The following is a 24,927-nucleotide window of genomic DNA, read 5'->3' on the forward strand; positions in this document are numbered from 1 at the left end:
CAAGCAGGACCTGTGTAAATGACCTTAATAGAAATTACATAGATAGCAGGCTTCACACAATTACCACAGTATTGCTTTCATTTTTAGGAAAATGTTGACCTTTAGAATTTACCTTAGATTATCCTGTTAGGGATCTGTCTTCAGATTAAAAAAAAAAATAATGCAGGCCTACCAAGGCTATGTTCTTATAACCATCTCATTTCCATGATAACAACAAAATAACTTTCTGGCAGATATGACCTATACACCTTCTTCTGACAAGCAGATCCACTTAGTATACATCTATGTGTCTTGAATTTTTCCATTCCATAAAATGTGGAACAATTTTCCTAAAAGCTTCACAATAAAATTAAACATTTCATAAAGAAATATGCCAATGACTCATTTCACAATCACTTTCATTCATTAAATTGAGCTACAGTTTTATCTGTTGGTACAATTCTCCTAAGTGAAAAAGTCTAAATAGAGTACATGATTCTTTAAAAAACGAACAAAAATTTCACTTGGTATTTTTTTCAGCTATTTGAATGAACACATTAACAAGCAGATCCCTCTACAACCAGCTAAAGCTTCTCTTCTCAGAATTACCTGCCCTTCTCAGAATTACCAGTTCTAAGAACACTAATTAACAAAACCTTTCCAGTGAGAGAAATTCCAGCAGGAATGGGGAACAAGAAAATCATAATGAGTCAGAATTCTTGCTTAGAATATGCATTGACAAAATCTGCCTTTCCCTGAAAAAAAAATACAGACTTTTGCAGCCCCAAAAGAACCTCCCAAAATCCCTCATTTTAGGATTTAGGGTAGAACCTCCAATACTTCTTATATTTGAGGCTACAGTCAAAGAATCCAGACATAGAAACACACACGTTATTAGAACAAGAAAGTACTATATCTAGACTATGCTAGCCAGCCACAGGGGCCAAAGTCCCTCATTTCATCATCCATTCCAGCACTGCCCTTTAATTCCTGTGAAACACAAATTCTGTCTCAGAGGAAGAATCTTTAAATGACAGATGATAAATTCAAAACTAGGCAGACAAGCTTAGAGAAAAGTTACATATTTTAATTGCATAGGCTTAAGAAATGCAGTTCAACATACAGATAATTTCAGTATCAGGACTATGAAAACCAAAGTCTCTTTCTCATTAACTATATATTTTTATTTCTTAACACAAAGAATTTTACAGAATTAGCAAGATGTATTACATTGAAAAGCATACCTGTCAAAACACTGGAAATAGAAAATATATTTTAACTTATGATTTAATTTTTGTGGTGGCAGAAATGGTTGTTTTGGGCCTTTTTTAAAATATTTTTCTGTTTTATACTTGCAGAGTAGATAGGAAATGCTATATATCAGTTTGACAAAATATATAATTACTGTGTTTTGGTTAAAAAATCCCAGCGATATAAAGAAAACAGATATTTAAATATAAATCATTTGTTTGGAAACCAAATAGCAAAATACAGGAAAGGAAGATATGCTTTACAAAATACACGTGTGATTACTAAAACCTTTGAGATTCAATGCACATCTTCGATGCCTGACCAAAATGACAAAGCAAGATCAGTCTAGATGGGGTGCAGGCTAAAGGGCTAAATGCTGTGAACATCTCTGCACGTTCAGTACAGCAGAAGTTCTCAGAATTGAAAAAGAATGAGCTGCTCTCTTTCAAGCTAAGTACCAGCATATGAAAAAATAAGCAAGACAAAGAATGTGAAAATTTCTATAGAAAAGCCACCATTCGTGTTTATGCAGTCAAATCGGAAGCTTTTCACAATACATCATAAAACAAAATTTTCTCTTGCTCATCACCCCTTCAGGCATTTTATTATTCTAATTCCCTCTTATTTTAAAATAGGACACATTATTTTAATAGTAAAAAAATATGGCTTTTGCTATGGGAAACAGCCTTAATAATTTCCAGTGAAAAGACATGAACAGCATTTTTATTAGAAGAGTGGCTAACATAACAAACACTCCATGAAATTTGCCACATATTATTCTGAAAGCATCTAAAGTTTTTTAACCCTAAAATTAATTATTATTAATTAATTTGATTAATTATTAATTATTAAGTAAAGTAATGCACATCAAGACTAAATCCTCCGTTATTTAGTCACTCCTTGTTTAGAAAATATCCCTTCTTTTTTGTCATCTTCCATTCTAAATTCCCCATTAATTCCTTAATATATTATCAAAATCATCATCATCCACAATTCCAAAACTTAGTTCTTTATAGTAATCTTCAAACTCAGAATAGGACACTTCACTGGGGTTGCTGCAGGACTCTCCTAATGCTTCTAGAAATGACAATTTCATTTCTTCTTCTGCAGTTTTGCCTATGAAAGTATATTTTTCTATTAAATACATTTTAAAGAAGAGTGAATATGTAGCATGTAATATGCTTCAGGCAAGAAATTTTCAAATTTTAGCTTGCCAATATTTTTTGGCATGAACAAATTCAATATTCTGATTTTAGAATTAAGTCAATGGATCACTTATCACTACCAGTAGAAATTAACTTACTTTAATAGCATGATAGAATTAAGTATCAACAAAAAACATGGTGTCAGCCAATTGCAATGAATTATGAGATTGGGAAATTTTTTTCCTTCAAATGACTGTAAAAGCTGCATAATGCATTTGTAAACTAAAATTTTGAAATTATCTTGTAAGACAGCATAGGCTATTGTAATAAAATTTCAAAGTTCTGGGAAAACTTTGAGATGGAACTTGGCATTTGAAAAGTGTTTTGTAATTTACATCTGTGTCCCAGCAATTTTATAAATATAATACTCAAGATGATGTCATAGCATTGAGAAAAAAAAGTACAAAAAATATGGCATTAAGCATTGGAAAAAAAAATCACATATTGTATCCCTATACCCCCATGTGACTTCATGTGTTACCATTAAAATCACTGACAATATTAAAAAAATCCTCTCTTCTACAGGTAAAAAAGAAAGTGTCTTGACACCATGGAGACACTCACAGTGACTAGTTTGCTACATAGAAGTATTGTTTTTTAAAACTGACATACAAATATTTAAACTCTTATTTTTTCAATGACAGACTTTAAACATTTTTGAGAATCCTGAAAAACTAATGAAGAAACCAGCATTTCCTCTGTAAAGGATCACAAACCTGTCCCAGAAATAAATTTTAGTTCCTTCTGGGTAAATTATTCAAGTGCTGAGTACATTCCATGTCAGTGGAATCTTTGCATATTTTGATGGAAAACAGTAATGTGAAAATGAGAGTATCCTAGTAAGTGAAAATTATTAATATCATATTTGCCACTGATAACTTACAGATGAAAGCTGAGAAATAACTGCTTACAGAGGTAAGGTAAAGAACTGTCCTGCATACAGGCAGTATTAGCAGCTTGATAAAAAGCAAATATTAAAATTGTGTATTTGAACTCCATTACTATTTATAGCCATGTTCTGGAGAGACTCATTTTAAGTCCTCAGATGAAATAAGTTCCCCTTTAACAGCTCAAGTCTAAGTAAATATGAAAACAGTTTTATTTCCAATCAATTTTTGGATCTGCTGTCTCTGCTAACAAGATGACTTCTGTAGTTAGAGATTTTTATTTGTTTGTTTCTTTGCTTGTTCATATGAATTACCTGCCAATACTAGAGGATGTTTCTTTGCACAGTAACATTTTCTGACATCGACCATAGGCACACTCCCAGTTTTGTTGAAAACTAGTTTCATATAAGCCTATAGGGGGAAAAAAGAGTTTCATATAAGCAACTCAGAGAAAAAAAAAAGTGAAAAGATTAAGACATCAAATACATTTAACTACCTAACAAATACTTTTAGATCTTGTGTAATGGATTCTGTCAATTTACCTATTTTATGTAAGATAAAATAGGTAAATATCACCAGATACCAGAAAATCATTCTAGATTATGCAGTTTCGTGATTACTTTATCACAACAGTTTTCACATCAAGTCTGTGTCCCCTGGTCAACACAAAAAAATTGGTCTTCTCTCCCTAATTTCTAGCTCATTTTTAGAATCAGAAGTTTAGCTGCTTCCCTTCTGCCTCCTCCAATTATTCAGATTCTGCATCATTCTGACAGAAGTCTCCACACAGCCTCTCCAGCACTGCTAACAGCAGCTTCATTTTCATTTCAGTTTACTCAAATACACAGGCTTGATACGTAAGGCTAGGAGAGTCAGATCCTCCACAATTGAAAGCATGAAAGTGTATGTCACTTTTCTTGATCTTGATGTCCAGTTGCTGCTCCTTAGGCTGGTTTGTCATCGGTGTCTGATACTGAAAGCAAGTGGCATTTCACAAATAACATGTCTCACAAATATAATGACTCTTACTGTAGGTCTCAAAGGAAACAAGTATTCCTGCCTCCTATTTCAGGCACTGTGGGAAGAAAGTCTACTACACATGTAGATTGGCCAAAATTTGTCATTTGCCAAAATAAGGAAACAGACTTCTGGAAGAGATCATCTCAGGGTGCCAGACTCTTTGTACATGGGACTGAACTATAGAATAGCACATATGCATGAAAACTCAAAATAATAAAGAAATTAATCCTAGAATTTAAAATTAACTAATTTAACAATGGAAGAGCATGCAGTCCACTAATTTACCTTTGTGTTGAGAAACTGATCTGAAACTTCAAGAAGTCAATTTTCAGGTACAGAACTTAAGAAAAATGACAACAAAACCCAACAACTAGAATATGATGAGTAACTAACTCCAAAGTTAGACTGCAAAATATTTACACTTAAAGTATCTGCAATAAAACTTACTTTTCTTTCAAATGCTTTCCTATATTCATTCATTTCTCCAAATATGGCATGAGTGAATTCTCCATAGTCGACCTTATCGCTCTTGCTATCATCATGAATAAGCCATAAGGAGTCAAAGACCTGAAATTTAAAAATATTTTGCCAAAGACCTTCACTATATCCTGAAATAGAACAATTTCTGTAATGGGAAATTACAGTATTCTCACAAAACCCCTCAAACTTCTAAATCCAAACGCACTCAAAGATTTGTAAAAATAACACATTCGTCAGTGGTCACCATGGCCATAATTGACATTATTGGCAGTTCTGATAGATTAGAGCTACTTTAACAACATAATATATAAAACAAGGAAAAAACCTAAGTAAAGAGCATAAACTAAATTATTTTTTAAAAGTCTAAATAGAAAAAATGGGTTGCAGTCACACTTGGCTTCTTCATGTCATGATGTAAAAAGATTGCAAGTTTCAAAATATATTCTTTTCATTTTTAAGAACTTCACATAGAACTGAATGCAGAAATGCCAACTTGCCATAATGGGAAAAAAAAAAAACACCAAAAGAAAACATGCACAACTTAGGTATTAAACTATAGATTTAAGCAAAGAAAAGAAGCATTCCCATAAAATAAGAAAGATAATACCCACAGTTACAGTTTCATCTAGACTCACCCCTTCAGGCATTTCCAAGTGGAATACTTTTAGAGCTTCTTTCAAGGCTGCCTGAGAGAGAAAGCCATTTCTGTTCTTGTCTATTTGTTGGAAATACTTTCCTAAGCCTGTTATAACCTGAACTCCTCTTTTACTTGGTGTTTCTCTGAATATACCTGATTTAGAGAAATAAAGGACACAGCATTTATCTGAAGTTGTCCACTTGCTATGGAGACAATATAGAAGTAAAGAACACCATGTCTACATATGATGGTGCTGGTTAGAAAGACATACCCATGGCATTCGGGCTCCCTTGAAGGTAAGAGGACTCAGTTCAAGGGTTTTGCACCAGAGAATACAGAGCTCAGTAACATCCTCATACAGAATAAAAAGACAGACTGAAATGTAGTCACTAATGGAAAGAATACAGAGAGGGCATAAAAAAGGAAATAATCTATTTCACCACAGGTAGCACAAAATCCAAAATTACAACCCATTGAGCAGGTCTTCTTTCTGTTCTTCTATTCAGAGATAACATTGGTTCAACTCCAAATTTCACAGATATAAGATTAGCAACAAATGAAAGAAAAAGTTGTTTGCTTGAATGATAGGCTTCTGAGATGTAAAATGTCTTACATAAACTATCTGAAATTAAACTATCTTGTGTTTTATTTCACTGAAACCTTGCCAAGAGGGAGCAATTAGCACTAAGCATCATACAACTATATGATTCTAGAATCAATTAAATTTGAATTTACTGTTCTATGCACTGTTAGCTTACTATGGCTCCTTTGCAAAGCTTTCAGTCTAAAGGGACTTTAAGTGAATATTACCATATCTGAGAACAAGCTTCATGTGTCTAAACACTTGCAGAAAGAAAATAATAGTCAAGTTCTGCTAACAAAGTAGTCTTTAGATACTGAGCATGTTTAATTGAGATTAAAATTATTCTCTTCTTAATCAGGAAAGGATCAAATTATAAGATATACGAGGAGAGTCTGGGAGAGCTGGAACTGTTTAGCCTGGAGAATAGAAGCCTTGAGGGATCTTACCCTCAAGTATGTATGAATACCTGACAAAAAGGAGTAAAGAAAACTGAGCAGGCTCTGCTCAGTGGTGCCTTTTGACAAGCAAAGAGGCAATGGGCACAAACTGAAACACAAGAGATATATGATTTGTATATAAAAACATATGACCTTAAACAAAGCAAATAGAACAGCTTCCCATCTCAATTCTTACTTTAAAATTACTTCTTACCATTCTAGGGAATTACTGAACTACACAAAATCCTCTAACATCTATAAATAATTTCTCCTAAGAACAGCCTAAATATGGATTCTGTTTTTAGCAGTATAAGTAATAAGGTATTAGGAGCTAATTTTTTCTTTTTTTTCTTTAGGAAGGAAAGGTAATTTGAAAAGCAGTTAGCAGTTACTTTAGATAATCCGTAGCTGCTTCATCAATACTTATCACACGAAGGGTGAAGACGGGATTCTGCTTAACACTTTCTGGAAGGTTATGATCAACACTTCGGAAAGTCAGATTGGCTCCCTGTTGGCAAAGCACACAATGATTTAAAAATAGGTTGTATATTTCATAAATAGAGGGGAAGGGGTAAGAAGGAAAAGCAGCAAACTAAAAGCAAAGAAGAATAAAATAATGCAGTAGCTCTAACTGTAATATCTGGGCAGGCTTGGTTTATAAAGTCTCCAAAACTCACGAATTTGGATGGAGGAGACAGAGGCACTGTTACTGTGCAAGGGTCTCCACCACTTGAACTTTGTGAGAGATCAGCATATCTTGATGTCAGCCCAGAGAGCATGATTGCAGATATGGAGAGTCACAGACACAGCATCACTCCAAAGAGCTACTGAACTCAGTGCAGTACATTTTCTGGATGACTTTATGATGCATCTTTATTCAGAACACATTTCCATCTGCAGGCTGCAAAAATACACGACAATAAAATATGAAAATCCCAACAAGTAGCTTTATCTACCATATCATAAACTCATCTATTTCATCTTCAAAATTCTTAGGTAGTTGTGTAAGCGGTTAGGATAGGCATATAATTAGACAAAACACACTAAAAACTAATGTTGACTTCTTTTACTTTCTACATTTCTCACAAACACAGTTTTTCCTCTAAATTTCAGATTTGCAGGAACATGTGAAGCATTTGGTCTGTACTTGAAAACATGCTCAAATATTTATAAACCATAAACACTTTACCCAGTAGAGAAGTACAGCAATACAGAAGGTGCAATATGATTTTTAATCAGCCATCAGATTTGCTGGTAGACAAAGCTTAACATTGTTTCATACACTTCCTCTAAGCATCTGGCCGTTTACATTTCAAACTGTAATTTAAAAACAATTAACCTGCAATTTCTTCATGTTTAAAAAATATTTAGTAATTGCTTCGGGTTAAAGGTGCCAGCAGACCTTGCAAAGATTATTTACTTTTAACAAGTACTTTGTCCTGCTTCCACTTCAGGAAGTTTTTTTGGTCCCAAGAAGATCCACACTGCCAGCAGTCTTGTGCCCTCTAGGGGGGAAACTGCAAACTACAGCTCCATCCGAAACATAAACGGGGAACCTCTGAAACGTGGGACAACAAAACAATCCAGACTTCTGAAAACCTTTAACTCAAAAATGTCACTTAAGAGGAAGACTTTTGGTCTTCCCAGAAGGCTAGATCACAATTTACAATTCAAATATCCAAATATTATCTCAAAAAAGTAGTCCAAATACATTCAGCAGAAGAATATGTACAATGTAGAAGTCAAAGTCACTAAGATCATAAGCTTTTCCCCTTTTTTGTCCACGTTGATGTTGATAAACTCCCTTCTGAATGAAAGGCAAGGCATTTGTCCTGTAAAATAATTCAAAACTGGTACTAAAACAATTAAATTTATTTAAGATTCTTAGGTACAGTGAAATATATTTTCTAAAACTCTTTTAAAAAGTAATTCATCCTACCTGTTTTTTCCAAACTGTCGAAATTCATACACAGTAAGGGATTTGTCACATGCAAAAAAAATCCAATCAGCTCCCTACAAGCATTGTGACCATTTCTAGAAGGAAAATTGAAAAGCACCTTCATGTTTTTCATCTATATAAATCAAATGCAACCCAAACATAAGCAACATTTATTTTGGAATCAGAATGGTTTGAGTTGGAAGGGACCTAAAAGATCATCTAGTTCCAAAACCCCTAGCATGGGCCAGGACACCTTCCACTAGAAGACCAGGCTGCTCAGAGTTCCATCCAGTCTGGCCTTGAATTCTTGCAGGCACGGGGCATCCACTGCTTCTCTGTGCAGCCTGTTCCAGTGCCTCACCACCCTCACAGTGAAGAATTTCTTCCCTTGTCCTGTTACTACACACCCGTTAAAAAAGTCCCTCACCAGCTTCTCTGCAGCCTTCCTGTAGGCACTGGAAAGCTGCAAGAGGGTGTCCCTGGAGCCTTCCCTTCTCCTGCCTGGGCAATTCCACTCTCTCAGCCTATCTTCATTAGAGAAGTGCTCCATCCCCTTGGTTATCTTTGTGACCTTCCTGTGGATCATTCCAACACGTCCTTCTCATGCTGGGGACCCCAGAGGTGGACACAACACTGCAGGTGGGGTCTGACAGGAGAGAGGCAAAGTAGCAGAATCCTCTCCCTAGCCCTGCTGGCCATGTTTCTTTTGGTGCAGCACAGGACATGATTGGTCTTCATGTTTTAGTATGCCAATATAATTTTCACTGATTAACTAAAGGATTACATACATCAGGACTACTTCATTGAGGTATTTGAAAGTATTTGTTGCTGAATACTCAGCTGTGTCTAACACATATACAGCTCACAGCTGCAGAAAAGCATCACTTTCAAAACTGAAAAATATGTTTATGCTACCACTACTCAAATCAGAACAGTTTCAAAGATGTTCTTAAATTTAATACATAAGGAGCCATGAACAAGTTGCAAAACCATTACTACTTATAGCAGTTGCCACTGATATAAGATAAGGCTAAAATAACTTTAATCAACTGAGATGCAACAGCTTAAAGCACTATTTTACACAGCCCCTATGGTAACTGCCCTGAATAGAGCTATGGGTATGATGGCAACTTAATATTGCTTACAGATCTTAACATTGTACAGTGGGACTGTAAAGTCACTATCCATTAGCCATATCAAAATTTGTACTACACATGGACACCTACATGTACTTTTTCTTCAACAAAGGGAGCAGAAACATTCAGTGCAATTAATCATTTCAAGAGAGTAATCCTCATTCATAAATTCAGAGCATTGAAAAGCTTCACAAAATTTGTGATTACCTCGATATAATCCTACTATCAAAGCACAGCTTGTTGGAGAGCATGTTCTCAGTTAGTCCGGATTTGGTCCTTATTCTGTGAAAATAATGCAGCATGTTAATGATACCTATATGCTCACAGATAAGTGTTACATAAAACTCAACCATTTCCAAACAGCAAAAAACCATGAAATACGGTATCCTTGGCAACTGGCTGAGGAGATGATCCTTTGTAGTTGAATTAGAAGCAACTCAGAGCTGTAAAGTATTCTGATATTATATAATATGAGAGTACATTCACAGAGAACATAGATATGAATGGGAAATTTTGTTTACATACACTTATATAAAGAATTAACCTTTACCACTCACCATACTTCCATGAATCAATGCATTCTCTTGCAAAAATGCCCAGGTTGGGGCATTTTTACCCACCTAAATATTTTATATTGGTTCACTAGTTCCAGAAATGGATATTTGTCTATGCGATGGATTTAAGAAATTGAGACTGGTTTTGTTGTCTTTTTTTCTTTTTTTAAGAATACAAAGATGACATTTGATGAGAAAGTCTCTAGAGCAGGACGTTAAAATGCACAAAGCAGAAATGCCTGCCTGGATGTTGAGAAAAATTAACAGAATAAAACTCAGACCTGCAGATTCATTTAATTTTATGGATCACGGTGTTTCTTCAGTTTTTTTTAAGTCCTTGGAGCGACTAGTTCAATGCTGACAGTCCAGGAATGTAATTTAAATGCCAATAGGATTAATTATTGCAGCAGAAATCAAAACATGAAAGAAAAGTATGATTATATTGTGAAGATCTACATTAGCATTTACAGATGCATATTTATGCAATTTATGCACCTAAGGATAGGAATCTTTAAAAGGATATTGACAGGATTGCAACCACTTGGAAAAGACTGGCAAATCCTTGAGATGAATAATATCAATATAACAGCTTAACAATGTTCTCTCAGGTTTTATAAATTCTATGAATCAATCATAATACACAGAGAATTGACATTAAAAGGCCCCTATTATCTCACTAGGTGATAACAAACACAGGAAAGCTACAAAAAAGCTCACATGAAGCTGGTGGAGTCAAGTCAAATACAGATTATCTGAAAAGGCAAACAGAATTAATGGAGCTAAAAAAATATATATATACAGCAGAAAATTTATTTTTATAAACTTACTTCGTTTCATGGACTGTCCTTTTCCTAAAAGGCATTGGTGCTATCTCAACTCCCAGAAGTCCTTGAGTTTCCTTGCAAGCATCAAAAGGTGTGGACTGCTCTGGATCACTTAAAACAGCTCTACCACAAAGAGCAGGGAGAAGACCTCTGACTATTAGTATGGCTGAATTTCAGGTCTTATATATTTTTATGCAGGAAAGAAAACACCCAAGAATAGTACAGTAATACAATCTTGGAATTGTCCATTAAGTTTGCATAAATTTGTGGGCCTAATTTTTTGTTTGTTTTACAAATCGTTAAATCTATTTTTCAAAATCAAACATATGCAATAATATTCTAGCAGTGCACTGCTATGTAGTAATGTTACATGCAGATATGTATTATTTAAAGTATATTTTATATATATCTTCATATAAAATAAATCTTTGTGTTATGAAGGCTTGTGGGGTTTTTCATCATTTCTACTATTTCTGTAAATATTCCATCAGTGATATTCTTTAAGCATAGCTCTCTCCAATACCAGTGACATCAGTTACTGCCACTGGCCAGTGACATCACCTCAGAATCATATAACAGCTTAGGTTGGAAGGGACCTTAAAGATCATCCAGTTCCAACCCCCATGCTGTGGGTAGGACACTTCACTAGATCAGGTTGCTCAGAGCCCAATCCAATCTGTCATCCAACAAAAACATTGCCAGTTCCACCTTCAAAGTGCTAACTGCACAGCTGAGAGGATCTCAAAGTCCCAACAAGAAGAAAAGAAACAGATGAACCGGGTTTTGAACACTTTGATATTCTCTGTATCAGTTCAACAAGTAAACAAAAGAAGAGACCCTTTAAAAATAAATTAGATGCTTGTTATGCTATTGAAATGATTATCAGAAGGGAAAAAATAATTTTGCATGGCTCTTATAGTTTTCTAAACTTGCTCTCTGATCTATACAGATACATCTTTGTACACATCAGTTACACTGATTTAACTGCAAGATTTGCTCTACTAAAAAACATCTTCAAAACACCTTTGTATTTCCTTTAATAGCTTTTTTTCATGCAACAGTTTTGAATGAATCTTTTCCGATTAACATCCTGATATCTGATACCAATTTGTTTAGAAATACTGGCAGAGTTATATTTGGAACATAAACAGAGAGATTTTTTAAATTAAAACTTCATCCTGATGCAGCTGCAGCACTACTGAATATTGTTTTGACATTATCAACAGAAGGGTTCAGAGTAGGACAAGGAATACATGGGAAAAATAAGGTAAAGCAGCAGGAGGAGGTTAACCACAGAATGGGCATCCGTGATCCAAGATGCACAGAGCTCTACGTTTAATGTAATATCAGTAGTACTGAAACACTTCAACATAAACAGCGTATTCTAAGATCACCTTTGTAATAATCTTTAAAGGGATATTACACAGGCCAAGCACTTACCTGAAAACGGGGGGGTTTCTACCCTGCATAGTTCCATAATTTTAATCCCGCTAAATGAGGATTAAAATTGGAATTTAACGTTGTGTTTCATGACAGTCTTATTTCCGTCAGGCAACCTTTTTGTCAGCTTTTAAATACTGTAAAAGTGCTAATAGACTTTTAAACAATATGGGTCATTTAAACTGCCACTGTAACAGAAACAAAGAAAAACTAAAATGGTGAAGTGCAGCAACATTTCAACCTCAAAATCTTAGCATCTGCTGGACTGGAACATCAGTGCAGATCACTCCACAAATTGTAAACTATGCACAGAATGCAAAATAATCTAGACGTACCCACAGATAATTTTTAGTAAGTGTAAAGTAACATGAAACTATATTAAACTAGCTTGCATCTTCTTATATTGTCATAACCAGACAGCTTGCATAAAGCCCTGAATTATTAAAGCATGCCTAAAATAGAGGGATCTTTCTGCACAGAAGCAATGGTTTCTTGAAGCTAAAGGGATAGCAACGAAGGCAGGAGATCTTACTGTACAACGTGGATCAACTCAATTTACAATTGTGCCTTTTTTTCCTAAATGCCCAGCATTGGTCTAATACTCCTTTATGCCTGAAAGGTGCTGTGCCAGTATTAATAAATGATTAATAAATATTCATAAAGCTAAGATTTTCAGAAAGAACTATAAATATTGAGGATGTGTAATTTATAACATCAGGCATCCATATATTTTCTTGAGTTGCAAGAGACTATTGTAAATACCTTGAAACAGGTTCAAGTATAAAATTAAAAATTATTTCCAGAAAAAAATAACATACACATGGCACTTTAAACGGATATTTTAAGTTGCATTAAAAAGACTTTTCACTTAGAGAATTTTTGCAAATAGTACTCCTACATAAGATTTCATAAGACTTGGAACAAGATGGCCGAAGTACCTCTTAAGCAAGAAAAGCCAAACATTAACAGATCTAAATTCTTCTGTAGGGAAAATTGAAATTTTGCATTTTAAATTCATTTACCTATATAATTGATCCACCATAACTTGTTCTACAATAGCCTGTTTTCTCCTCTCTGCAGCAACATCCTCCTGCAATGAAAAATAGGCTGAGACAAATGAAATAAATAACAGCAGACACTTCAAATAATAAGTTACTCTTTAAGACAGCATTCAGAGGTCACAAACTTACCCATGCCACAGTTAATATTTTTTAATATTTTTAATAGTTCTATTTGCATAAAAATTAGACATATAATATTCTCTGCTACACACTCGATTTGTCTGTGCATATTAGTTTTAATAAATATGAGAATTCTAGTATTTGACAGACAAAATCCTTATTTCTGCATTGTTTCCAATATATTCTGCAAGTACAGTAGAGCCTGAGGAGACTCACATTATTCCAGGTTTTACGGGTGACACAGATTCCAACAAAGAAAATAAAACTTTACCTCCAGCAATATTTAGTCAAAAAAATTCTTTCAAGACTTAGTCTCAGTTGTAAGATTTTTCTTTCCTGCATGCCACAATAATTTTCTGCTGAGACAGGTCAATCTGAAAAACCTTTCAGGAAATATCATCCAAAAGGGGAAAGGGGATTTAACATGATCTTCTTATCATTTTTATTAGAGTAACACTGAACCATAACCTTGTGTCATTCACTGTAAAGTGTGCAGGCATTGATCATAACCTGTTACACAGAGAGAAACCAAAGCACAAGGAGTTGGCCAAGGATAGTATGGAGGCCACCAGCAATAATCAGCACCTCTCTTTATCTTCCACATTTCTGAACTTTTCTACTGCATTTAAATTTGCCTTTTATTCCAAAAAATTAATTTTATATATGAGAAAATAGATTATTGTAATTGAGGGGGTTTATGCAACCGTACATATTTTTAGATATTGTGAAACTAATGAATTAAGGTATTTCTCTAATTGGTCTAGTGTGTCAAAGCAAACTCTAGAGATATCTAGCCTTTGTGTGGATGAGGAACTGAAAAGTTCCCAGGTACCTATAAGAGATAATTCTTAATTCCACAGAGATATTATAGGTAGAATTCACAATATTCAAATAAATACTGACTGGCATTAGTTAAAAAAATTTAAAAAAATTTTTAAAAAAATTAAAAAAAGGAAGACAAATCGAAATAATCCAAAATAACTAATGCAGCAAACCCTCTGTTGGTTATTCCAAACTGATTTTAAGCCTTAGAAGATTTTGGAATTCTAAGAGATATGGGGGGCTTTTTAGTCTGCTTTCATGTTTCATTTGTGCACCTATCAGAACTACAGGGTGCTTTATTCTGAGCTATTGATTCTTTACTCATTAACTGTTGCAACAGATGTGTTAAAATGAACGATGTAAAGGAAGATGCAGTGATAGTATAGAGAAATATTTGTTATAACATATTCCATGCACCCTGGCTTATAGATCCAAACCAGTTAGCATGCTGAAAATAATCTGATTTTCAAAAAATCAAACAAAGAAAACCTTACACCTTAAATTTCAATTGAATATTAGGTCACTGAATGGAATCTTTCATGAAACATCTTCCATTCTGCTCTTAGACAAAAGCTCTACTGTAAAATTACAAAAATGCAGAGGGCGGAGGCAAACACTGAACTTGCAGCAGCTCTCACTGGTAAAAAAGTAGTAACTGTGGTTCCCTAAATATGAGCAATCAGAGAAAAGCAACCTTCTTCAGAGGTTATATATGACATCTATTGACAATGGACTGTGAATCACAAAATCACAGAACAAACTGAACTGGAAGGGACCTACAAAGAACATCGAGTCCAGCTCCTGGCCCCTGGCCCATCCCTGAGTCACACCACATGCCCAGGAGCATTGTCCAAACTCTTCTTGAACTGTCAGGTTTGGTGCTGTGACCAATGCCCTGGGGAGCCTGTTCCAGTGCCCCAACACCCTCTGGGTGAAGAACCTTTTTTGATATCCAGCCTAAACTTCCCCTGACACAACTTCAGGCCATTCCCTCGGGTCCTGTCACTGGTCACAAGAGTGAAGACACTGGTACCTGCTGCTCCTCTTCCCGTCATGAGGATGTTGAAGACCACACTGAGGTCTCCCCTCAGTCTCCTCCAGGCTGAACAGACCATGGAACATCATCTGCTTCTCACACGGCTTCCTCTCTGGACCCTTCACCGTCCTCGTGGCCCTCCTTTGGACACTCCAATAATTTAACATCTTTCTTACATCGTGGCACCCAAAGCTGCCCCCAGCACTGGAGGTGAGGCTGCCCCAGCTCAGAGCAGAGCAGGACAATCCCTCCCTTGCCTGGCTGTGATGCTGTCCCTGATGTCCCCAGGACAGGGTTGGCCCTCTTGGCTGCCAGGGCACTGCTGGCTCCTGTTCAACTTGCCACAGACCAGGACCCCCAGGTCCCTTTCCATGGCACTGCTCTCCAGCATCTCACTCTCCAGTCTGTCCTCACATCCAGGGCTGTCCTGTCCCAAGTGCAGAATCCAGCACTTTCCCTCCTTGCCCTTCATGTGGCTGGTGATTGCCCAGCCCTCTGATTTGTGGAGTCTCTGCAGGGCCCTCCTGCCCTCAAGGGACTCAGCAGCTCCTCACAGTTTTGCATCATCTGTGAATTTGCTCAGTATCCCTTCCAGCCCTGCTCCCAAGTTGTTTATGGAGATGTTGAAGAGCACAGGGCCTAAGATGGAGTGCTGCAAAACCCCACTAGTGAACTTTCATCCCAAATTACAGAAAAGTCAAGAGAAATTCTACTTTAACATTTGACTTTTTGGTAATGATTACAGTAAAAGGATATGTTAACATCGTGTATTCTTAAGCAAAATTTTCAAGTACCTTAAAATTAAATGCCAACAATTGATGCAACATATACAGAATTGAATCAATACGCATGCAGTTACTACTGCCATTTTTTTCTAGCATTCTATCACTATCAGAGGCTAGACCTAGGAGAGCCTGAGATGGCCCTCAAAAGAGAGAGTCATCCTGTGCTGACCATGAGTGCTAATGAATAACAAAAGGGCTTCTGAAGGTCCCAGTAACACCTTGCTCAGACACCTACTGGCTTTATTTTAAAGCATGGCAGCTATAGAATATCTTCTATTTTGTGGTTCTGCACTGCTCCATTTCTCAGGGCTTTCACTGTACTTGCTTTAGCATTAAGTAGTTACTCTAGGGATACTTCAAGACTTTTTTCCATTATCTTTAGCCAATAGTATAGATTTTTTGATTTATTCTAAAAATAAAAGCTTAAGTACTTTCTGAAAAGATTTTCTTATCATGAAAATTAAGTGACCTCAGTAGAGCAACATCTGCATTCACTTCAACAAGACTAGAAATCAAATAAATGTTTACAATGATGCAAAATTCAGTGCATAGTGATAAGCAAATAAAATGAATTAAAATTACTATTTTCTTTAAAAAATAATAAAATTTCTCATGCTTAATATTCCATGAGAAAGTTAGAATGCATAACCCTTTTCAGCAATACCTTCAAAAACCAGTTATAAAAGCCATCACTCTGCCTGTGCAAATACTGAATCATGCAAATAATCAAATCAAGGTTCTTCATCACTGTAAATGATCCTAAATTCAAGGCCTGGCCTCAGACGGGCAAGACTCCTATTGTTCAGTCCCAAAAAAGTAAAATTCATGTCTATGTAAGAAAGTAAAGTGTATTGGGTACATCCATGTAAGGAAAGTTTTAATTCCCCTCTCTGCATGCTAGTGTGTCCATGCTAGTTTCCAGACTTCGGGGCTCCCTCCTTCCCTCAGAAAGGATCTGACAAAAGATCAGAGCTAAAGCAGTCAAAGCAGAGGCTAATGGAGCTTGCATTTGTTTAGTTTGCAGAACCAGCAGCTATGAGGCATTCTGAAGAGAAGTTACAAAGAAGAGAAAACCAAACTGTTTTTGACAGAAGCCAACAGTATAACAGGAGGTAAAAGTTCCACACTGAGCCTTGGGAGGATTAGTGGGGACAATAGGAAGAGCACAAATAGCATGTCACATGAAGATGTTACCTAGAGACACTGAAGAAGCTCCATCCCTAGAGCTTGAAGACACAGCCAAAGTTATTGCTGACTCAGTCTAATACGAGCTGATGGAATTATGGGATCCATGGACCATTGAATACAGGCTCAGCTAAAAGCTACAGATCAGAGGAAATCACAGAATATCCTGAGCTAGAAGACACCCACAGGGATCCTTGAAGTCCAGCTTCTGAATGTAATATACACTGAATGTAACATTATGCTTAAGTTCACTCAACTACCTCAGTTATTCTAAGTTGTATGAATCTGTATATACTATATATGTATCTGTATATATTACTCATAATTTGTGTTCTCATTTTTACAGATTACTGCATATAATACAAGCACTGCAGATAAGATTTTAAAAAATGCTCACTGGATTGCTCAATTCAGCTCCCATTGGAAGAAATGTTTAAACTCACACGATTTCAATGGGTGCATTTTCATACTAGACCCAAATCCCCAAAGGCATAACTTCTGTTGAACATCTGGGAAGCCATTTTCCACATCTAGGTGGTTGGCAGCATAACATCAGTCAAAACACTTACAGCTTCTGATTTCCTTATGTTGAGCTGCATATTATAGGGCTTTTTTGTATAGCATTGTTGCAAGAGAGCTTTCTTATCAAGAGTTACAAAATCATCGTGTCCGTCTTCAAGCTGTGTACCCTACCCAAAAATGCGTTCTTTTTATAACTCAAATTTATTGAATTGTAATAAAAACAAACCAAAAAACCTCAACAATTCATTTTAAAGTACTACTTTCTTACTTCTTCTTTTCTACTTTTTAAAGTGTCTACTTCTTGCATTTCATGCTAATTAAAAGAGAATTTTTTAAGCCTAGCTTTCTACAGAAACTGAACTTACAAGGAAAGATTAGAGAGCAAGATTCGTTTCTTTTGAATACTTACCAGTTTTCATTTTTACTGAAATAAATAATAAATTTTAAAATATCAAAAACACTGTGTTCCTACAAGCTTTGTGAAAAAACAGCAGCAAGTCAGAGAAAGCAGACACTAGTATCTCTGAGGAGAAGACAAGAACTCATCCTTTTTCTGTTCTGCTCAGGAACAGCCAAGTGGAAGCAGAGGATTTGCTGTTAGGTATAAAGCTCAAAGCTCACTGTAGAGATACTGCTTTGTGACGAAGTGAAGAAGTTAAATACAGCCTAGACAGGGAAAAGCCAAAGCATGCTGCTGGTTCTAACAGACTTGTAAACCAGTCCCAGGGTATTACAGAAATATGTCCTACATGGACAATATGAAAAAAAAGGATACAGGAAGTTTTTACAGAAGTCAGGAAAGAGGTAGCATAGGAAAAAAATCAAAGGTGTAGGAAGGAAAACAGGAAATAAGATGTATCATGATCAAATAAAAATTTGTCGTATTTATTTTATTCATGCTTAATTCAGATATAAGAGTTCAAAAGAACACTTTTCCTGCATTTAGGAAGTGTAATAACTGAGTAATTAAATTAACTCTTAAAATTTTGATAGTAGACATTTATATAATGTTGCACTGTACTTTAAAACAGAATGTTAGCATCTGGACTACTGATTTTCCTTAAGGAGCACCTAAGACTAGTGGTGATTAAGTTTCTTAATAATCCAGGGGAAAAAAGAGTTAACATGATGAGGAAATTTTAACAATAAAATGAGCACCAACAAATTAGACAGAATTACAAAGTTTATGTCCCAGTTCTGTTTTAAAGACAACAGCCCTAAGAAAAAAACATGAAATGGCTTCAAGTGACTCCAAAAGTTTTCACCAGAAGTAACTACTGTTCCATAGAAATAATATTTAGTGTTTATAAACACGGATTTTGTCTTTAATCATACACTTTCTACTACTAATCTTTGTTATTATTACTATTAATATCTCTCTTAAAAAATAAGTACAACAAAAGGGTAAGGGCATTAATCAACAAAGAGCTAGCTATGTAAGAAAATCATTCCTTCTAAATATTCTAAAGAATAGCAGTAAAAGGACTTTGCTAAAAATATTTTGGACCAACAGCACTTGGAGATTTGAGGTTAACCGAAAGAAAAAAAAAAAGAACTTACATTAAAAAATATATGTATGCTTTTCTAAATTACTGCTAAAGGGTATATTATAAGGATATTTGTAGTGACAGACTGGCATGTTGATGCTGTGCATATGGAGTTTGTAATGACGTTCTCCACTCTGAAGATGAATCTAGCTGGCACCTCTGAGAAGAATTTCCAGTGTACAGTATGTAAGAGTCCCCATCCTAAAATCACAGGGAAAAAAGGACAAGCAACCATAATTGTTTTATATTCAGAGTGATACTTTTATAAATTCCTGAAAAATGTGAATTAGAAAAACTTTTTGAGAAAAAAATTAATTTACAGTTACCTCTTCATCAGAAACTCCCAGTCTCCCTAGATCTAGGTATGGCACCCTGCAGGGAATTAAAACAATTTTAACAGCAATACATTCCCTTATTTCTTAACTACAATTAAAGCACTGCCTATTAGTTATTATCAGGTCCTTCACAAAAATTTCCCTGCAACTGGATATGGCCTACTCAGCAAATGTCTATTAGCCCCTCTTGCTCCAGCTCAGCAAGTGGCCACTGGGCAGCTCTTCCCAAGTAGCAGAGTACCCAGGCAGCTGAAAAAGACCCTTCTTTACTCCCACATTGGCTTCTCTTCACTCCCAACAGGAGCTACTGCAACCAGATCGTAAATCAGAGGCACCTTACTCTCATCTTCCACAGACATCCGTGTCAACATTCCTCTATAATCAGTCAACAGAGAGGCAACAGGGAAGCAATTGCTACTTGGGATGCTAATCTTCTGAACTTTCCTTAAGAGATTAACACAGTAGAAGACAACCATACCTCAGTATTTTGTTCTGCTTAAAGAAATGAAAACCTCTCCAATCCATTGAAGCATCTCTGTGCCTTCTGCTTTTACTCCAAGTATATTGCACAGCACCATGAATACGCATTTTTTACATTTTACCACCAATATTTCCAAGAAACTCTATTATAACTTCTTGGAATAAGAGAGTTCCTTATTTTACAGTCTTTTCTTATTAGATAATGACAGACAGTACACAGAAATTGAAATTTTTTTTACTTTGGTTGGAAGAATCAAAGGTTATAGTCACACATACTTATAAAATAATGACATACATTGGCTTTAAGGCATTTCAGTAAACAAAACTGGCTGAACTATCAGTCATGGTCCTTGAAAGAGTAGATATTTCTTATGTGCCAAAGTCACTATAACTTTTTTAATTTTAAAAACACAAACAAAATTTTCCATTCCTTGTAAAAACCCTTCACAACAGTTTCTCTGCTTTTTTTATTGTAATACTTGTAAAAGCAGTCAATTGCTAAAATACAATTTTTCTCCTTTTGCGGACACATTAAAAATATTCAAGAAAAACAGTGTATAAATATGTAAGCTCTGAGTGACACCCTCTGAAGAGGATGGAGCCAGGTTCTTCTTGGTGGTGCCCAGCAATGGGACAAGAGGCAATGGGCAGAAACTGATGCATAGCAAGTTCCACCCACAACAAACTTCATCACAGGTGACTGAGCACTGGAACAGGCTGCCCAGAGAGGTTGTGGGGTCTCCCTCACTGGAAACACTCAAGAACCATCTGCATGCAATCCTGAGCAAAGTGCTCGGGGATGACCCTGCTTGAGCAGGAAAGTCGAACCTGTTGGACCAGTGGGTTAGACCCAGTGTGGTCTCTTCCATCTTTACCCATTCTGTAATTGCACTTCCACTCAGCCAAACATAAATCAATTTAATTTCAAAGTAAATAATGCATCAAATATTCTACTCCAAATATAGATCACAGAAAACAAACCTATGATGATAAATTTTATGGAACACTAAGTTGTATGTCACTACAAATTCAAATGCACTGTGTTAATAATACATACAATTAAACAAGCTGATCAGAAATAGAAGCAGACTTACTCTGGTGGATAAGGACTGTGTGTAGCCTGTCTATTCGGTCTCTAGCCCTGAAAGAATGACACATTATTACATACCTAGGGGATCCAGATTAAACTACATAGTTCTCCCTTTCAATTCCCCCTGAAATATTTAAAATTAGAGGCTCAAAGTATCTGTCCAACATACTAAGACACTACTAACAAGGGGAAAAAAAACCAAAAACTTCTCATTGAGAGCTTACACATCATGAGACTAAAAGACTGAATATTCATCATGACAGAAAGATTTCCAGCCATTAAGAATCTAGACAGCATCCACATCAGCTATTAATAATACATTAAAAATAATCCATGTTCCTGAGGCTTTGTACTGTCACTGCTCACAAGGCTTTAGGTCACATTGTCCTTGTTGTTTGGGAACCAACCCTTAAACCAAAACCACAAGACTGACAGCTCACAAAGATCTAGTTCAGACCCAAAGAACCCCTGATATTTGGTGTAACAGTTTCATCTCAGCTTTACTATAGCAGTCATGATGATGATTAGGCAGTTCACTTCATTTATTTTGCAGGGCTGCACACCACACAGATCTCCAAACTTAACTCAGCAAGAACATAGCAAGAAAAAAGACTCGAGGCAAAGCATCACCTATCCCACTATGGCTTTCGAAAACAGCTAGCAGCAAATCTACAGGGAAGGCTGCTTGCGGCAAGCACAAAGTAACAATTCACCTAATTGACCTCCCAGTCTAAAAAAAAAAAAAAAAAAAAAAAAAGGTTCAAGAACGTTCAGAACCAGGGCTAACATTTTTGTTTTTACACTTTCCAGCTCATAAATCTCCGCATCACAGCCTAAACCGAGCAGAATCCTATTTCCAGCAGCGCCCGAACATCCTTCATGATCTGAGAGCAAGCACAAAACTGTAACTCCTTTCTTGCCATACAGCCGTGTAGCTGCTCCCCAAACAGAAGTTCGGCAACACCACCCTCTAGTGCCTCCGGAACGAGCCCGGGTGCCCCGGTTTGAGAGCGCGTAATGAGCTCCGCCACCGCGTGGTCACCTACGAAGGACGGTCAAGACATCAAAAATAAGGCATTGCATCTCACATTTCTCTTTTTTCTGCGCCGTTTGAACTGTGGTGAGGTAAAGAACACAGCTGATTCTAGATGTTAAAGCTTTAATATAATTCCTTTTCTAGAAGTCAACGAATCAGGAAGAAAGCAAACAAAAAACATTGTGAACACTAGGGTGAAGCACATGTTTTCAGAGTCATTTTAATTTAAGATTTATTTTTGCAAACTACCAAAAATCATGTGGACTACAGAGTCTAAATTTGGAAACTTAATTGCATAAGAAAGAAAAAAAAAAAAGGGATGAGAGATTAGAGAAAAAATCACATTTGTTTTCTTTCGCAACCTACACTAAATGCCCCAAATGTTCTTGTTGTCCACAGGTATTTAATTTTCAAAAACCTGGTTAAAACATTAACAGTAACATTATAACATTGATGTCTTATCATTTATAAAAGGCCTTTTTAAATTCCAAATCAAACTAAAAAGAAGACCAGAAACTTGGCAGTCGAACTGCAAGAATTCCTAATGGGGTCATGCAACAAATAAGGAAGTAAAATGGGTGCTTGGGGGCTGAGGGAGGATTAGCAATTAACTTTACTTCATGGACATAAAGTACACAATATCTATGAGAAAAATCAACTGTTACTAACAATATTTATATTACCTTAGCAGTAAGGAAAATAATGGCCCTCAGAATCCCAGATCATATTCATAGGGACTATCAAAAGCTAGCCCTAAAGTTTCGACTACAGTGAATGTGTGAGGGTTGCACACCTACCCTATCTCAAAGCATAGACTATTAGGAATACCTGGAAAACGTAATTTCCCTTCATACTGAACACAGAGCACTGAGATTCATTCTTCATGTCGACCTGAAATCATGCCTTTTCAAATTATATTTTTGGGGCTGCTTTACTTTATTGCTGTCTTGCAAAACAAAAACATAGACACACCTGTTGCAGTTTCACCAACAGTCTGAGACAGCACACAGTACATGTTCGAGCCTCTGTTGCTCTTAACTGCAAGCACTAGTTCATTCTTAAATTCCACACACTCTAATTAAGTACTCAGAGTAGCAGTTATTCTAGGATAGCTGTTTATATTGAAATTTCTCACCTTCATTTGAGAAGCTGTCATACTAAACTATCTCCTTCTGACAAAAATAATTTATTTAAAAGGTGGTCTTCTCTATAGAATGGATTTTAACCTCAAACTAAGAGCCTTCTGAAGCCTGATTAAAATATTTTTTAAATGCCAAAGTAAGGAAGAAAAACAATCAATCATAAGCCTTCCATTGACTACCTGACATTTCTTCCCCCCAAATGACAACTCAGTCTTCTTTCAAGGGGATGCAGTAACTCCTTTGACTTCCAAATCCATGCAAATTCAACGACAGCTTTCAGAAAAAAACTGAAAAACAGAAAATACTATTGAGAAAAACATGTATTTTTTTTCTAAGTACTTCTTGGAAAAAAACAAAAAGTTACTGCATTAGAAAGAATTTTGGTATTGTCTTCAGCGAGCTATGAAATGCTGTTGGTTTCTCTTTTTCACTGCCTCTTAATTCCAGCCTTTTATTACTAATGCTTGACCAGATTCCTGTTCAAATTTATGTTTTTGCCTCAGGCTTAACTCCCTCTTTCCCTTACACTTATCGATACCTTCTCATCCCAGTGTTACTAATTTGTTACCCCTTGGCAACATCAAACCTTTTGTACTCTCCACTTAGAACTGCTGCCTGGCTCTCCACCGCTCAATGCCCTGGGAACATTTCGGGAAGGCAGACGGGCCGTCCCGGCACACTGCCAGGCTCCGAGAGCTCCAGGGTGACATTTCACCAAGTATTCCAGCTCTGCTGGCTTCTCCTACGCAGCTAGTTTTGAACCAAAAGCCCACCACGTAGTTCCCATCAGTCAGAGGCTCCATTTCCAAAGGAAAGGCTGACGGCCCCGAGCAGCTCCCGCTCCCAAGCATCCTTTCCTGCCCGGAGACGGGCACACGGCGCCGGGCACCCGCACAGCCGAACCCTGCCCCAGGCACGGCCAGGAGGCTCTCCTGGAACGGAGCATCCTCCCAACATGAGGGCGCTCAGAGGAGACGGCGCTGCTGCGCTTCATGGTTCACACGCTGAGATTACTTTTATCAAACAGCGATGCTGTAAAAGGCGGAATAAACATGACGATCTCAGCAGCTCCACGGAAATGATTCATTTTCCCAAGAGAGGCGCGGGACGCCGGGGGCAGTGGATGGGTCTCACCGGAGCGGTGCCAGGGCGCACGGCCGGGGCACCAGGCCCGTCCCCGACCCCACAGCCCGCAGCCCGCACCGCCTCCAGTGCCCGCGCCGCACCGGAGCTGCGCAAGGTGCGCCTCGGCGGAGCGGGGAAGCGCAATTCCCCATTGCTCCTGTGGAAATAGCCTGCGGCCCCCGCAGCCCCGCCAGGACAGGCGGGCGATTACACATGGCTCGGGTCCTGCCCTCGGCAAACCCCGGCAGCTGGAATCCGAGACCTCGAAA

The 24,927-nt window shown here is 36.8% G+C and overlaps 1 protein-coding gene across 1 annotated transcript; it reads right to left on the reverse strand.

Annotated features, from left to right (window-relative positions):
* Positions 1-2,170: 2,170 nt before the first annotated feature.
* Positions 2,171-24,409, reverse strand: CAPS2 (calcyphosine 2). The gene is given in 13 exon segments (XM_088164955.1): positions 2,171-2,346; positions 3,637-3,733; positions 4,790-4,909; positions 5,458-5,848; positions 6,872-6,987; positions 8,212-8,311; positions 8,419-8,467; positions 8,470-8,513; positions 9,762-9,836; positions 10,936-11,055; positions 13,395-13,462; positions 19,464-19,651; positions 19,777-24,409. Coding segments are annotated over 11 exon segments (1,308 nt in total). The 5' UTR covers positions 13,415-13,462; positions 19,464-19,651; positions 19,777-24,409.
* Between the last annotated feature and the right edge of the window lie 518 nt (positions 24,410-24,927).

Source organism: Sturnus vulgaris, chromosome 5 (genome assembly GCF_052056855.1).
Source record: "Sturnus vulgaris isolate bStuVul1 chromosome 5, bStuVul1.hap1, whole genome shotgun sequence".
Lineage (NCBI taxonomy): Eukaryota > Metazoa > Chordata > Aves > Passeriformes > Sturnidae > Sturnus > Sturnus vulgaris.